The 16,305-nt window shown below is 40.2% G+C and overlaps 1 protein-coding gene across 1 annotated transcript in view; it reads right to left on the reverse strand.

Moving 5' to 3' along the window:
- Positions 1–14,222: 14,222 nt before the first annotated feature.
- NAAA (N-acylethanolamine acid amidase) overlaps positions 14,223–16,305 on the reverse strand; it is a gene marked incomplete at its 5' end in the record, with an annotated part of 22,314 nt that continues 20,231 nt past the window's right edge. The window contains 2 exons of the mRNA XM_077750860.1: positions 14,223–14,864; positions 15,469–15,546. Coding sequence (XP_077606986.1) covers positions 15,471–15,546 — 76 coding nt within the window. The remainder of the gene's footprint in view (positions 14,865–15,468; positions 15,547–16,305) is intronic.

Here is a 16,305-nt window from a genome sequence, read left to right on the forward strand (position 1 = left end):
CAAATTTAGGAAGCATGAGAAGACATACTATCTCAATACAGCATTGTTATAAAATGAATGTGTCCCCCATAACTTCACACATTGACGTTCCAACTCCCAGTATGATAGTATCTGGAGGTGGGGCTTTTGGGAGGTGATTAGGCTTAGGTGCAGTCATGAGGGTGGTAAACACATGATGGGATTAGTATTCTTATAAAAAAAAAAGAGAAGAGAGATTAGATATCTCTCTCTCTCTCTCTCTCCCTCTGTCTCCCTCTCTCTCTTTGCCTTGTAAGTAAGGTGGTGGCCATCCGCAAGCCAAGAAGAGAGCACACAACACAAATCAAATCTGCTGGCATCTTGATCCTGGACTACTCAGCCTCCAGAACTGTGAGAAAAAAATGTATGTTGTTTAAGCCACTCACCTGTGGTATTTTGTTCCAGCTCCCCCTAGCTGACCAAGACAACCAGAAGCCAATAGGATGGATACTGATTATTTCTGGGTCAAAGATGGTTATTATTGAATCAGTCCTCTTTTGCCTTTCAGGCACCTTGTTTCTCATGAGTTTATAAATCCCAAAATGGTGGCAAAATAAGACAACTTTGACTATCACCTACCCTATAAAAGAAAGTCGTTGAGATAGAAGTATGGCATTGCCATGGAGTGAGAGAGGAGTTACTATCAGGGGCCAATAAACTATTTGAAATAACCTGCAGGGGTGAAAGAAATGGAGACTCTCCTCAGGCAGCAACCCCAGTTGTAATTAACCCTGGTCATCAAGGACAGAAACGATGTGCCTTTATATACCGTGAAAGGGGGCAGGGAGCACCCAGACATCAGAATGGGGTTCCGTGATCTCATCTGTTTCTCATCTGCAAATGGGTGGTGGTAACTCCATTACAGGGTTAAGACGAGGGGGAGATGAGGTTATATGTGAAGAGACTTTGCAAATGTTTGTTGCTGCTATGAAAACCATAGATGAGGAACCTTTTTAAATGACACTCTCAGAATCTCTTAAAATCTCTCTCTCCCCCAAATAATAAACACCTTAAATATTTTATCAGTACAGAATTAACAAAATACATCATGGGACATTAAAAGGAGAATGGAATAGCTTTCAGCTATGACAAAGAACACAGCAAATCAGTATGTAATGGCATGAAAATATCCCCCAAGACACATTAATACATGAAGAAAAGCAAATTGCAGAATATTATGCCTAATATGATCTCATCTATATAAAAAAAATATATCAGCAAGTATATAATCAAATAGCATATATCAAATTATTAATAGCGATTATCTCTGGAGAATGGGCTTGTGTGACAAACTTTCATTTTTAACTTCTATAATTCTATTGTAACTTTGATAATTAAAAATTAAGAAATCATATTTTTCAAAAAATTTTCCATATAAGAAACTAAAAAGTGGTTCTGACTTAATAGGTATCACATATGGCTGTCTTAAGAGAAGAAACTGATATTATCTACAGACCTGTAAAGAACATTCTAGAAGTCACTAAGGAGTAGAAAGGAGAACTAAAATAATTCTCAAGGGAAAAAAAGAAAAGCTTTGTAAAACCAAACATGAAAAAGGAGCTTGATGTAGAGTCAGACTATTGAATTGATCCCTTTTGCTAATGACTAATTACTTTTCCTGCTGGCGATTACCCCAGTGAGCCATCTCCTCAGGTAAATAGCACATGTACACCACATGGGTGAGACCCCCCCCCGTCCTTCTAGGATTTACCTTAGCATCATCCATATTTGAGACTATCATTTTAAAAAAGTGTTGGTAATTGTTTATCTTCCCACCAAGTGAACCTCAAAACACACATAGCGAAGACCCTCCCTGGATGAGCTGATGACAGGGACTTTCTCTGACCTCTGTCCTCTAACCAAACCTGTATTTATTTCCTATGTAAAAACATATGTTTGTTGCTCTCTTTTCTGTGTTGGTGAGAAAGAAAGCCTTTACCTTCTTTGGTATTCTTTACTATGACACACAAGGAGGCAGAAACCTCTTTAACACACAGGTGTGACCCTCATCCTGTCTTCTGAGTTGGCTGAGGGATCCCTGGCTGATGTAGTTTCTTCCAGACCTACAAGTCTGATAAATAAGGCCCATGCCCACCTGGCATACCTTCTTCCAGAAAGGCAGCGGTGACATCCACAGCCGTGGCCAAGTGTTCAGGGCTCTCCGCCTCACGACAGTAGGCACCCCTTGACCTCAATCGGATCAGGCCTGTGAGGAGGATGTGAAGAGAGAGATGACATAGTCAGGGTGTCTCCCTCACATCTAGGCCCCACTCCTGAAGACAGTCTCTCCCCTGCTCTCTCCCGCCCTGGCCCCAAGTCTAAGCCTTCTTACTCGCCTGGATTAGGAGGCTGTGTTTCTCAAGCCACATCTGCACAGCCTGAGCTCCTTAACCCAGAAACAGTACTGACAGCACAGGGCCCCGGGGCTCAGAGCCGTCCCGCATGCCGGGGCCTCTGTGGTCCCACAGGAGACCAGGCACTCTTCCTCGTGGCTGGCTTTACTCTGTTCACAAAACTGAAGCAAGCATCTTGCCTTTTCCTTTTTACTTCTTCTACTTCTCTTGTTGACTTGCCTTAGGATATAACCTAAACTATTAACATACTGAAATATTAATCACTATTCCAGACAACTTAGGTTTTCAGTTAATCTAAGCTGCTTATGTGAATGCTGGTAGGTACTAATTATGCCATAGGGATTTGCGAAGAAATTTATACTTTGTTTATCTGCATCTATTTAGTAGGTCAAGCTTGTTGTTGTGTTATTCAAATCCTCTTTATCCTTATGTGTTCTTCCCGATCTGCTCATCTTTGAAAAAAATGTTTCAAAGATTTCTATGATAAGTACAGAGTTAGCAATTTATCCTTGTATTTCTGAATCTTTGCTTTTATTTCCCTTGCTTTGAGAGATAGATCTAGAAAAAAAGTTGCTACAGCCAATGTCAAAGCAGTTACTGCCTATGTTGTCTTCTAGGAGCTCTATAGTTTCAGGATTTACATGAAGGTCTTTAATCTATTTTGAATTTATTTTTGTGTATGGTATAAGAAAGTGGACCAGTATCATTCTTTTGCATGTAGCTGTCCAGTTTTCCCAGCACCATTTATTGAATAGAATGTCTTTTCCCTATTAGTATATTCTTTTTATTTTTAAGTTTATTTATTTTGAAAGAGATAGAGACAATGTGAGCAAGGGAAGGGTAGAGAGAGAGGGAGAGAGAGAGAATCCCAAGCTGGCTCTGCACTGTCAGCACAGAGCCCAACGTGGGGCTTGAACCCACAACACTGTGAGATCATGACCTGAGCCAAAACCGAGAGTCAGATACTTCCGAATGAGCCACCCAGGCACCCTACTCTTTAGTATATTCTTACCTCCTTTGTCATAGATTAATTGACCAAATAAGTGTGTATTTATTTTGGGGCTCTCTATTCTGTTCCATTAATCTGTGTCTATTTTTGTGTCAGTATCATACTGTTTTGATAACTGCATCTTTGTAGTATATCTTGAAATCTGCAATTGTGATACCTCCAGCATTGTTTTTCTTTCTCAAGATCACCTTGGCTGTTTGGGGTCTTCTGTGGTTCCATAAAAATTTTAGTATTATTTGTTCTAGTTCTGTGAAAAATGCTGTATTCAATTCAATTAAAAATTTGTAATATGTAAACCCTTTGATCCAGAAATTCCTCTTTTAAGTGTACTATAGAAATATACACCCATGGGGCACCTGGGTGGCTCAGTTGGTTAAGCTCAGGTCTGATCTCACCGTTTGTGAGTTTGAGCCCCGCGTCGGGCTCCATGCTAACAGCTCAGAGCCTGGAGCCTGCTTTGGATTCTGTGTCTCCCTCTCTCCCTGACCCTCCCCCACTCGCACTCTGTGTGTGTGTCTCTCTCTCTCACTAAAAAATAAATAAGCATTAAAAATTTTAAAAATATATACACCCATATAAAAAATACACAAGAACTTCCATTACCATATTGTTTATGATCATGAAAAACTGGAAACTCAAAAATCCATAAATTGTAGAATGGATAAAGCAACTTTTGTATATTCTTACAGGGGAATCCTATGTAGTCACTAAAAAAAATAGATCAATATCTTCTGTCATGAAAAGACATTCATATTTTTTGTTATGTGCACAAGACAACTTGCTGACTATATAATCTAACCTTATTTTGAAAAAAATGTTTATTTTATGAATCACATTTTCTAGTTTCTGGACTGCCTTGCTGTTCCAAACAAGGCAATGTGCTTCCGAGGGTTAGCTGATTCCCACCCACGGCAAAGGACTGTGAACTAGCTTTCATACACAGTCCACCCCAAACAGAGTCCACATCCCCCAACCATGGCCTTTAAGAGCTTTTATACCCAGGGACACAATTCCCCTGCCTTCATTACCCAGAGCCACTATTGGACAACTTAGGGCAGCAACTATACCCCAGAGCTGATGAAATTATTCAAAATAGCCAATCCTAGACCTGTCTAGCCTGCTCACCCTGTGTCAACACACATTCCTTCCCTCAAAACCCACAAAGTCTCTTACTTACACACAGTTCCCCATTCCCTCTGCCTGTGACCAATCTTGGTATTCTTTCCTATAGCCCTGTAGGCACCTACTGTTGTCCCCTTCCTCATGGGTACTGTGAGTAACATACTATCTAATGGCAAATTGTTCCCTGATCTGTTAGCCTCACCAGACCTGAATAAAATCTATATTTAAAACCATATATGCACTGGGGCGCCTGGGTGGCTCAATCAGTTAAGCGGTTGACTCTTGATTTCAACTCAGGTCATGATCTCACAGCTCATGAGTTTGAGCCCTGCATCGGGTTCTTTCCCTCTCTCTCTGCCTCTCCCACACTCATGCTCTTTCAAAAACAAATAAATGTTGGGGCGCCTTGGTGGCTTAGTCGGTTAAGCGTCCGANAAAAAAAATTAAAAAAAAATAAATGTTAAAAAAATTTTAAATTAAAACTATATATGCATTGAGATTGTGACCAAGATGGCAGAAAAGCATGGAAACCCTCAGCTTGTCTTGTCCCTGAAATGCAGCTAGATCAGCACCAAACAATTTTGCACACTTTGGAAATTGACCTGAGGATTAACACAACAATATGCATAACTTGAGCCACAGAACTCAGAAGGTACATGGTGTGGAGAGGTGAACAGGTAGAGAGAAAAGCTGTGGAGGGTAGTGAGCTGTTTCTGCAGAGGAAGGACAGAGAAAGCTGGAGAGTGCAGTGCATCAAGAGAGTCCAGGAAAAATACACCCCCAAAAGTTGCTGGAGAGGAAGACAAAGAGTGAAAACACTTGCAGGGGACTGAACAAGAAATTTGTTCCCCAAAACCATTGATGGGAATTAAGGAGAGGGTTTCAATACCACCAGAATTCTATAAACAGTGGAGCACAGAGCCTGAAGTCACGGAGCCCAGTCCCTGGCAGTGCTCTGGTGAGGAATTGGGTACATCCCCGGGAGCAGACAGCAGGGTCTCATGGGTCCATACGTCACATGGGGAGAAGCAGTTCCCCTTCCTGGAGAGCATTTGGTAGAGGCCATACAGCCTCCTCACAGGCAAAGGTCCCAGGGCACCCCGGAGAGCAGCCATATTTGCTGACCAGAGTGTAGTGAAACCTGGTGCTGGCCGTGTGTTGTGATTTGCCACAGTCTCTGAACCTCTGCTGCTGCACAACCACATGAACATTTTCTGGGGCAAGATGGCATCTGGCCATTGCTCGCTGAGATCCTTCCCTAGAGAGTTGGCATGGGTCCAAGCCACATTAGTCTCTGAAGTATGGGGATTTGAAACACAACCCCATCTGAGATAAAACTCTGGAGGGAGGTGCTGCCTGGCAGGTGGACAGCTTGGACTCATACAAGGTAGCGGCAGGGAGGAGATGGAGGCCTGAGACAAATGAGGAGTGCTTGACTGCAGGTCGGTGAGAGCACAAAGTTCCTGTGCCAGAGACTAGGTGAATCCATTTTCACCTCTCATGTGCATGCACACTACACTGAACCACCGCAGTAAGTTAAGCAGCGCCACCTAGTGGAGAACGGAGCCAGTATACCAATCCCTGTTCAATTGTGCCCTCCAAGCACATCCTCTACAAGACCAGTACAAGTCCCTCCACCTGCTTAATATACGGACTATAGAGTGCTTCATAGTTTCAATTGTGGGGGAAACCAGATATAACTTCATTTGGGTGTCATTATTTGCTGGTTCATTTATTCTTTTTTTTTTTTTTTTTGGCTTCTCTTTTTCTTTAAATTGAAAAATTAAAAATAAAAAAATTATTAATAGTAGAAAAAATAAGGCTATATTTGTTCTATCTAAACTAACACTGAAATAATTCTATTGCACTTTCACCATGTAACAGGATGTTAAATGAGATTTTTCCTGTTTCACTTTTGGTTGGGGTCCTTAGACAACAGGTACTGACCACTCCTAAGGTCCAAGGTGGTGGTATGGTAAAAATATATATTTGATTTTGTCCCAGGTTCCTGGCACAGAGCCTCAAAAACCCTTGAATTTCCTAATTCTTTGTTTTTCATGCAAGTCCCTTTGGACCATATCAGAGTTTATTACAGCAAATTTACTCATGGAGGCAGGAGAGGCACTGGGCAGTGCAGCTAGATAGCTTCAGGATGGAAAGGTTGGCTGCTAGAGAAACCAACCCTGTGATAGCAGGGTTAGAATTTTCAGCCACACTCTCCACAACCTCTAAGGAGGGGAAGGGGACCAGGGATTAAGTTCAGTGAAGTGGCCAATGAGCTACTCTAGCATGCCTATGGAAAAAAACAAAAAACAAAAACCTTAGATAATAACTCTCAACAGTGAGGCTTGGAGATCTTACCAGTTAATGAACATACTGATAGGGTGGGTAAGTGGCATGCCTGGAGGGGGCATGGAAGCTCTGGGTTCCGGACTGTTCCAGACTCGGCCAACCCAAGTATCAATCTACTTGACTTTTCCATTTGTATCCTAATAAAACTGTCATTGTAAGCAAAATAAATTAAAATATATATAAATATAAATTAAATACATAAATATAAATTTTATATATATAATATACAGAGTATGTATATATATCTATACATATATACAGAGTTATCTCTAGGGAATGCTACTGAAGAGAACACAATCTATAACTGGGGAAGCCAGGCACAGGATTACACTATGTTTTATCAATTTTTATGGTAGGTATATGTTACTTGTATACTTAAAAAAATAAAATATTTTAAAAATCAACTCTCTCCATCTCCTATGCAACCACTGTAGGCCAAGCCATGTTAATTTTCTAAAAACACTTTTTATTATGGAATATTACGTGACAATGAGAAAGAATGAATTCTGGCCATTTGTAGCAACGTGGATGGAACCTGAGGTGTAATGCTAAGTAAAATAAGTCAGGCAGAGAAGGACAGATACCATATATTTTCACTCATATGTGGAACAGGAGAAATTTAACAGAGGACCATAGGAGAGGAGAAAGGGAGAAAAAATAGTTAAGGAGAGGGAGGGAGGCAAACCATAAGAGACTCTTAAATACTGAGAAAAAACTGAGGGTTGATGGGGGTGGGGGAGAGGGGAATGGGTGATGGGCATGGAGGAGGGCACTTGCTGGGATGAGCACTGGGTGTTATATGGAAATCAGCTTGACAATAAACTATTTAAAAAATCACTTTTTATTAAAATGTTTTTCAGACTTAAAAAAATTTTATTGTGATAGGAACAGTTAACATGAGCTCAATCTTCTTAACAAATTTTTAGGTGTAAAATACAGTATTGTTAAGTATACCATAATATAGTATATAGGTACAATGTTGTACATTGGGTCTCCAGAACTTACTTAAATTGTATAACTTGTTGAACTTTCCCCTAGACTCTGGCTTCTTTTAGTCGATTTTTTTTTAAATCTATCTATCTATCTATCTATCTATCCATCTATCTATCTATCTATCTATCTATCTATCTATCATCCATCATCTTTATTTTTTAAATTTAAATCTAAGTTAGTTAACTTAATGATTTCACGAACAGAATTTTGTGATTCATCACATACATATAACACCAAGTCCTCATCTCAACAAGTGTCCTCCTTAATGCCCATTGCTCATCCAATACCCCATCAGCTACCCTGTTTGTTCTCTGTATTTAAGTGTCTCTTATGGTTTGTCTCCCTCTCTGTTTTTATTTGTTTTTCATTATTGTTTTTATCTGTTTTTTTGCTTCCCTTCCCCTATGTTCATCAGTTTTGTTTCTTAAGTTCCACACAAGAGTGAAATCATATAATATTTGTCTTTCTGTGAGTGGCTTATTTCACTTAGCATAATACTCTAGTTCTATCCATGTTGTTGCAAATGGCAAGATTTCTTTCTTTTTGATTGACTAGTAATATTCGTGTGTGTGTGTGTGTGTGTGTGTGTGTGTGTGTATACACATCTTCTTTATCCATTCATCAGTCGATGGACATTTGGGCTCTTTCCATCCTCGGCTATTGTTAATAGTGCTGCTATAAACATTGGAGCTCATGCGCCCTTTGAATCAGCATTTTTGTATCCTTTGGATAAATACCTAGTAGTGCAATTGCTGGGTTATAGGTATTTCTATTTTTAATTTTTTGAGTAACCTCCATATTGTTTTCCAGAGTGGCTGTACCAGTTTGCATTCCCACCAGCCATGCAAAAGTGTTCCTCTTTCTTTGCATCAATGCCAACATCTGTTGTTGCCTGAGTTGTTAATTTTAGCCATGCTGATAGGATTGAGGTGGTATCTCAGTGTGGTTTTCATTTGCATTTCCCTGATGACGAGTGATGAGCATCTTTTCATGTGTCTGTTAGCAATCTGGATGTCTTCTTTGGAAAAGTGTCTATTCACGTATTTTGCCCATTTCTTCACTGGATTGTTTTTTTGTGTGTTTGTTTGTTTGGGTGTTGAGTTTGCTAAGTTCTTTATAGATTTTCGATACTAACCCTTTAACTGATATATCATTTGTAAATTTCTTCTCCGATTCCATTGGTTGCCTTTTAGTTTTGTGGACTGTTTACTTTGCAATGCAGAAGCTTTTTATTTTAATGAGGTCCCAATAGTTCATCTTTGCTCTTGTTTCCCTTTCCTCTCAACACATGTCAAGTAAGAAGTTGCTGTGGCCAAGGTCAAAGAGGTTGTTGTCTGTTTTCTCCTCTAGGAGATTATTAATTCTTTCAAAGAACCAGCTCCTGGTTTCACTGACCTGTTCTACTGGTTTTGTTTGTTTGTTTTTTAAAATATCATTGATTTCTGTTCTAATCTTTATTATTTCCCTTCTGCTGGTTTGGGGCTTCATTTGATGTTATTTTTCCAGCTCTTTTATGTGGAAGGTTAGGTTGTGTATTTGAGGTCTCTCTTCCTTCTTTAGGAAGGCCTGGATTGTTCTATACTTCCCTCTTATGACCTCCTTACTGCATCCCAGAGGTTTTGGGCTGTCATGTTTTCATTTTCATTGATTTCCATGTACTTTTTAAATTCCTCTTTAATTTCTTGGTTAACCCCAATTATTCTTTAGTAGGGTGTTCTTTAATCTCCTGAGTATTCATGGTTTTTCCCAACTTTTTCTTGTGGTTGATTTTGAATTTTATAGTATTGTGGTCTGAAAATATGCAATGTATGATGATCTTTTTCTACTTGTTGAGCGCTGATTTGTGATCCAGTATGTGATCTATTCTGGAAAATGTTCCATGTGCACTCAAGAATGTGTATTCTGCTGGGGGCGCCTGGGTGGCTTAGTCGGTTAAGCGTCCGACTTTTGCTTAGGTCATGATCTCGCGGTTCGTGGGTTCGAGCCCCGCGTCGGGCTCTGTGCTGACTGCCAGCTCAGAGCCTGGAGCCTGTTTCAGTCTGTGACTCCCTCTCTCTCTGACTCTCCCCTGCTCACCTGTCTCTCTCTATCTCTCTCCTAGAAATAAATAAAAACATTTAAAAAAATTAAAAAAAAAAAGAATGTGTATTCTGCTGCTGTAGGATGAAATGTTTTGACTATATCCATTAAGTCCATCTGGTCCAGTGTGTCATTCAAAGCCATTATTTCCTTGTTGATTTTATGCTTAGATATTCTGTCCATTGCTATAAGTGGAGTGTTGAAATCCCCTACTATTGTGGTATTTATTATCAATGAGTTTCTTTATGTTTGTGATCAGTTGATTTATATATTTAGGCATTTCCATGTTGGGGGCATAAATATTTACAATTGTTAGATCTTCTTGGTGGATAGACCCCCTTAATTATGATATAATGACCTTCATCTCTTGGTACAGTCTTCATTTTAAAATCTAGTTTGTCTGTTATAAGTATGGCTACTCCAGCTTTCTTTTGATGACCATTAACATGATAGGTGGTTCTCTATCACCTTACTTTCAACCTGCAGGTGTATTTAGGGCTAAAATGGGTCTCTTGTAAGCAGTATATCCGTTCTGATACACTGTCTTTTTATTGGAGCATTTAGTCCATTTAGTTCTAGTATTTGCTGCTTTGGGTCCTTTGTTTCATCTTCTCTCCACTCAAAGAGTCCCCTTTAAAATTTATTGCAAGGCTGGATTAATGGTCAAAAACTCCTTTAGTTTTTGTTTGTCTGGGAAACTCTTTATCTCTTCTTCTATTCTGAATGACAGCCTTTCCAGATAAAGAATTCTTGGCTGCATATTTTTCTGACTCAGCACCTTGAATATATCCTGCCACTCCTTTCTGGCCTGCCAAGTTTCTGTGGATAAGCCTGTTGTGAACCTGATCTATCTTCCTTTATAGGTTAAGGACTTTTTTTTCCTCTTGCTCCTTTCATAATTCTTTACTTGTCTGTGTATTTTATGAATTTGACTATGACATGCCTTGATGACAGTCAGTTTTTGTTGAATCTAGTGGGAGTTCTCTGTGCTTCTTGGATTTTGAGGTCTGCGTCCTCTCCCAGATTAAGGAAGTCTTCCACTATAATTTGCTCACATAAACCTTCTGCCCCTTTTTCTCTCTCTCTGAGTATATTTTAGATCTTTTGTAGAGGGGTGCATGAGTGGCTCAGTCAGTTGAGCATCCAACTCTTGGTTTTGGCTCAGGTCATGATCTCATGGTTTAGGAGTTCAAGCTCCACATTGGGCTCTGTGCAGACAGCTTGGAGCCTGCTTGGGACTCTCTCTCTCTTTCCCTCTCTCTCTCAAAATAAATAAACTTAATAAAAAAGGGTATCTTTGGGCATCTGAGTGGCTCAGTTGGTTAAGCATCTGACTCCTGATTTCAGCTCAGGTCATAATCTCCCAGCTCATGGGTTTGAGCCCTGCTTCAGGCTCTGCACTGACAGGGTAGAGCCTGCTTGGAATTCTCTGTCTCCCTCTCTCTTCCCCTCCCCTGCTTATCTTGTTTCCTTCTCTGAAAAATAAATAAACTAAAAAAATATATCTTGTAGAGGAGGAAAAAGCTTTTTCCTACCCTCTTAGGATCCCTAGCTGGGTCTGACAAACTGAGAAAGACAGATTAAGAGGAGATAATCATGTAAATTTATTCAATATAGTTTCACATGACATGGGAGCTTTCATAAGGAAATGAAGACCCAAAGAGATGGATCTGTGCATTTTTATAGGACGGTTGATGAAGAGTAGGCAGACATGGAATATAACTCCTTCAACTAAAATATCCAATATGCCAACATGCCATATTTTGGAGTAGTGTGTCCTGAAACCCATCAACCTCAAATAAGTGGAATATACAATATTTGTCCTTCTGTGACTAGCTTGTTTCACTTAGTGTAATGCCCTCAAGGTTGATTCATACTGTCACATATGGCAGGATTTCCCTCTTTTTAAAGGCTGAATAGTATTCCATTGTATGTACATACCAACTTTTCTCTATCCATGAACATTAAGGTTGTTTCCACATCTTGCAATCCATCTTCTTTTTTTAAATTTTTAAAAATGTTTTATTTATTTCTGAGAGAGAGAGACAGTGTGAGCAGGGGAGGATCAGAGAGAGAGGGAGGCACAGAATCCGAAGCAGCCTCCAGGCTCTGAGCTAGCTGTCAGCACAGAGCCCGATGCAGGGCTTGAGCCCACAAACTGCAAGATCATGACCTGAGCTGAAGTCAGACGCTTAACGAACTGAGCCACCCAGGCACCCCTCTTGCAATCCATCTTAATTTCTTATCTGTTCTAATAAAATGTCAAACTAACTGATTTTCACTTTTCCATTATCAGCTCCCATCAATGCATTCTCCATAACTACACAGAATGAACTAAAAAAAAGTCGCTCATCAGCTCTTTGATTTCTAGATATTTTGGAGGGATAAATATCCTGAAAAAACATTCCCACTACAAAACTAAAAATGATAGACAAGCATCTTTCTTAAATGCTGAATACATAGGTGAGTTAGCAAGTAAGGAGGTAAAATCAGAGGGGATAAAGGGAGTATCGAGAGAATGGGAAATAACAAGGAAACTCAGGGGTGGGGAAAGCAGGCATGGTAGTCATGGTGGCCCTAAGGACAATTTCTTGTCCCAGGAACTTAGAACCTTGGGTTCTTTGACAATTGCCTTGAGAGGTGAGGAATAAAGGGACACAGACTTGGATACACACAATGTGCCATTAGAACATCAGCCTGCACAGGGGCCAGGCTCTCCTGTGTGAATGTGTAACCACAGGCCTGTCTTCATACAATATAAATTGAGGCTTCAATTTATACTGAGTGTTCTAAGAAACCACACGTTGAGAAATTAGCAGATACACATCCTCTGTGGGTGGTACACCACCAACCCTGACCTTCAGGATTTCCAGAGGAACACAATCCAAAACTAGAGAACACCACAGAAATTTCCATGAGAGTCAATGAAAACAAACAGTGAAGCTAGACATCTGAGGACTTGATGATGAATTGAGAAACAGAGGATAAAATAAGTATGGATTCAGAAGTTTAGAAAAAAAAGACCAAAGCAAAGGACAGATGCTATCCAATAAAGATCCTACTAGGTTTTAAAAAGTAGAAAATAGCCCATCTAAAAAAAAGTATTATCCTTGAGGGGCACCTGGCTGCCTCAGTCAGTAAAGCGTGTGACTCTTGATCTCAGGGTTGTGAGTTTGAGCCTCACACTGGGCCTAGAGATCACTTAAAAATAACATCTTTTAAAAAATAAATAAGAAGAAATATATGATCCTTGATAGTAAAAGCAACAGATCCACTAAAGAAATATTTCTGATTTTACAGAAAAATAATAAAGACATTATCTGGATTATGTCATCGAGAGAGAAATCCATCCCCTCACTCTTCTATTTTTCCCCCAAATTACCAGAGGGCTGAGACAGAGGATAGAAAGTGTGTAACACACACACTTGGGACTTAAAGAGAGGAGAAAAGATGCAAGACAATGTAGAAGAGCCACAGAGAGCTGGTAACTGAGCACTTTACAAAACAGAATAAAAGAAATAAATCTGAAATCTGGAGAGTGTAACAAATCCCAAGTAGGCTAACTAAAAAGAAATCTACATCTAGACATATTGTAGTGAAACCACACTGCACAGGGAACACAGGTCTTAAAAAGAACCAGAGATTTAGATTACTTAAATCACTTTCCTGCTGAAAAGTCCTCAATGCCTCTATGTTGCCTAGTTAACGTTAGGGTAGTCCTCAAATTTCCATCCAAAGATCAGAGTCTACAGTTGAGAAAAGAAGAAAGGAAGTGACTAATGAGTAGAAATTTGTAGTCTCAATCACAACTTAACATGTCTGGCAAGGGTAAGCTACTCCTGATGTTTGATTTTAAAAAGGGCACTGGATGATGGAAATTTAACAATGCTGATGCAACACTGTTCAAGAAGATACATAAATATTGTATGCTGCTGGTGAGGTGTGCGGTATGGTGCGTCAGTGATGACCAGAGCCTGGCTAACACTCCCCTCCAGCCATTCCATTTTCCTTCCTTCCTGCTGGAGCACTAAACAACAACATCCAATTGATTCATTGTTCATGTATTTTAACCATTTTTGACTTCACCCTCAGAGAAGTCTCTTTTTTGTACGTATGAAAAATAACCAAATTCTACAACACAGCTGTGCACTCCTCCCAGTCCTCACACTTAAAGAACGTCTCCCAGAACTGCTTCCTCAGGACAGCTGTCCAGAACCACACAACCTCAGGGGTAAGAATGTAGAGAGAACACAACATTCAGTATCTTGGAAAAACATTTTATTCTCTTTGCCGAGATCTCTTGCAACATTTTATTAACTAATGAAAAGTGACAATCAGACATAATTTGGTTTCATATTGCTTTCAAAAAGCAGTAAGAAAGTAGCTATTTAGAAAAAGGAGGCCCATCAGTCTGTTTAAAGAAATATTAGGCAAATTATGAAAAGTAAGAATCCCATCACATTGGAAATACGTGGTCAAAGCTCAGACTAACAAACATTCAGACAGGCTCTATTCAATCCACAGTTCTCCATTTCTTTTTGAATAACCTTTTTTCTCAGACTCTTCCAGAAGCACTTCATAATAAACAAAGAAGTCTTGCCAGCTCATTTCTTCATAAGCTGAGGTATGACAACATTGCCACGTGTTGTGCTAAGACTGGAAACAAAGCCCAAGGATAGGGCTTGATCTCTGAGACCAACTTTCTTTGAGACAAAGTTTAGAGAGGGTCAAGGCAAATGATGAAGGGAAGTGAATCCAAGAGCCTATTACCCACTTTACCAAACCAAGCTCCAGAGGGGCCTTCCTGCCCCTATTTCACAAGATTGAAAAGTTCAGTGAGGAAGGGACCTGTATTGTTCCTAAAATAATGCAATCCTTTTACTTTGTTTTGTTTTTTAAAGTACAGCTCTTCAAGAATTTCGTTTTTAAGAAATCATCTGTAGGGGAAGAAGAATAAATGTACTTAATTCAAACACCAATTTTTAATACCCCCACAATAAGGAAATGACTAAAACATCAGGCCAGGCTTACAAGCTCCAGACAACCCTTGTATTAGGGAAAACTGCCTAGGTTTGGTTTCAGGGACAGCAGAAAGGACTCCTGCTTTCTCCTCATGTCCCTCCCCTCACCTACGGGCTCACCAATGCCTGAAATAAACTCTGCAGGTGTCCTTTGCCTTCATTAACTGTCTTCTCAGGTTGCAAATATGCTGGGCCTGGCCCCCTGTTCCTCTCCCCAGATACTTCCCCCTCTGTGTAACTGAAGAGAGGTCACTTGGCCCTGAGAATGGGTTTTAATAAGGGACAAAGGACACCAGGCAATAGAAGATTAACTCTCAGTCAAACAATTCAAAATAAATACCTAATAGTGACATGAATCTGACACATTTGCCAGATGTCTGTCAGAAAATATTCCATATGTATAAGTGTTAAAGACGTCACCATGTTCTGTGAGAAATACCAGCACACACCTACAAACGTCGCCAACAACAAACTAGAAAACTTTCATAGCATGGTGGAACCCACTGTTCTGCTTACTTACTTTTACCCCAGGTTTCTGATCCTCGTCATGTACTTCTCTGGGTTAGCAGCACTCATTACTGTAGTATAAACTGTGTAGCTGAAAACGATAGGAGGAATTTTTATATACATATCATTTCCTCTAATATTCCAAAGAGGAAAAAAAATACGAAGCCCTTCCCTAATTGTCCCAATTGTCCTTGGGACCTAGGACAAGAATACAAATAGAAGCCTGTATATGTCAGAATATTTAAAATTTTTTAATGTTTTTTTTTTTTTTTAATTTCTGAGGAGAGACAGCATGAGCAGGGGAGGGTCAGAGAGAGAGAGATACAGAATCTGAAGCAGGCTCCAGGCTCTGAGCTGGCTGTCAGCATAGATCCCGACGCGGGGCTCAAGATCATGAGATCATGACCCGAGCCGAAGTCAGACACTTAACCGACTCAGCCACCCAGGCACCCCTAAAAATTTTAATCCAAGTGATCGCTGATCGCACAATGTCTTTCCTATTTTGACAACACTATGGAAGGCCAAGTTCAAATTTAAAATGCCCAGACTCCTTAGAGTTCTACACTGTGGCAGTGAGGGACGCCAGCCACTGGCCTTCACCCCTTGCTCTGCCTTATCCCACAAGTGGCACGTGTGTGGACATCTCAGCCTTGGCATTTAGGTTTCATGTTTGACTTCAGGAAAGAGTCATCCCTTGACCACCCACCAACCACAGATGTCCACAGTGGCTGTACCCTGCCATCAGAAGAACACCATTCAGGACACTGGACCACACAGGCTTGGAGCTCTTTGGGCTGAGAATTCCAGGTACTTGGGCCAGACTAGCTGGGCATAGATTCCTTACATCGGT

This window comes from Crocuta crocuta, unplaced genomic scaffold (genome assembly GCF_008692635.1).
Source record: "Crocuta crocuta isolate KB4526 unplaced genomic scaffold, BGI_CrCroc_1.0 scaffold1, whole genome shotgun sequence".
Taxonomy (NCBI): Eukaryota; Metazoa; Chordata; class Mammalia; order Carnivora; family Hyaenidae; genus Crocuta; species Crocuta crocuta.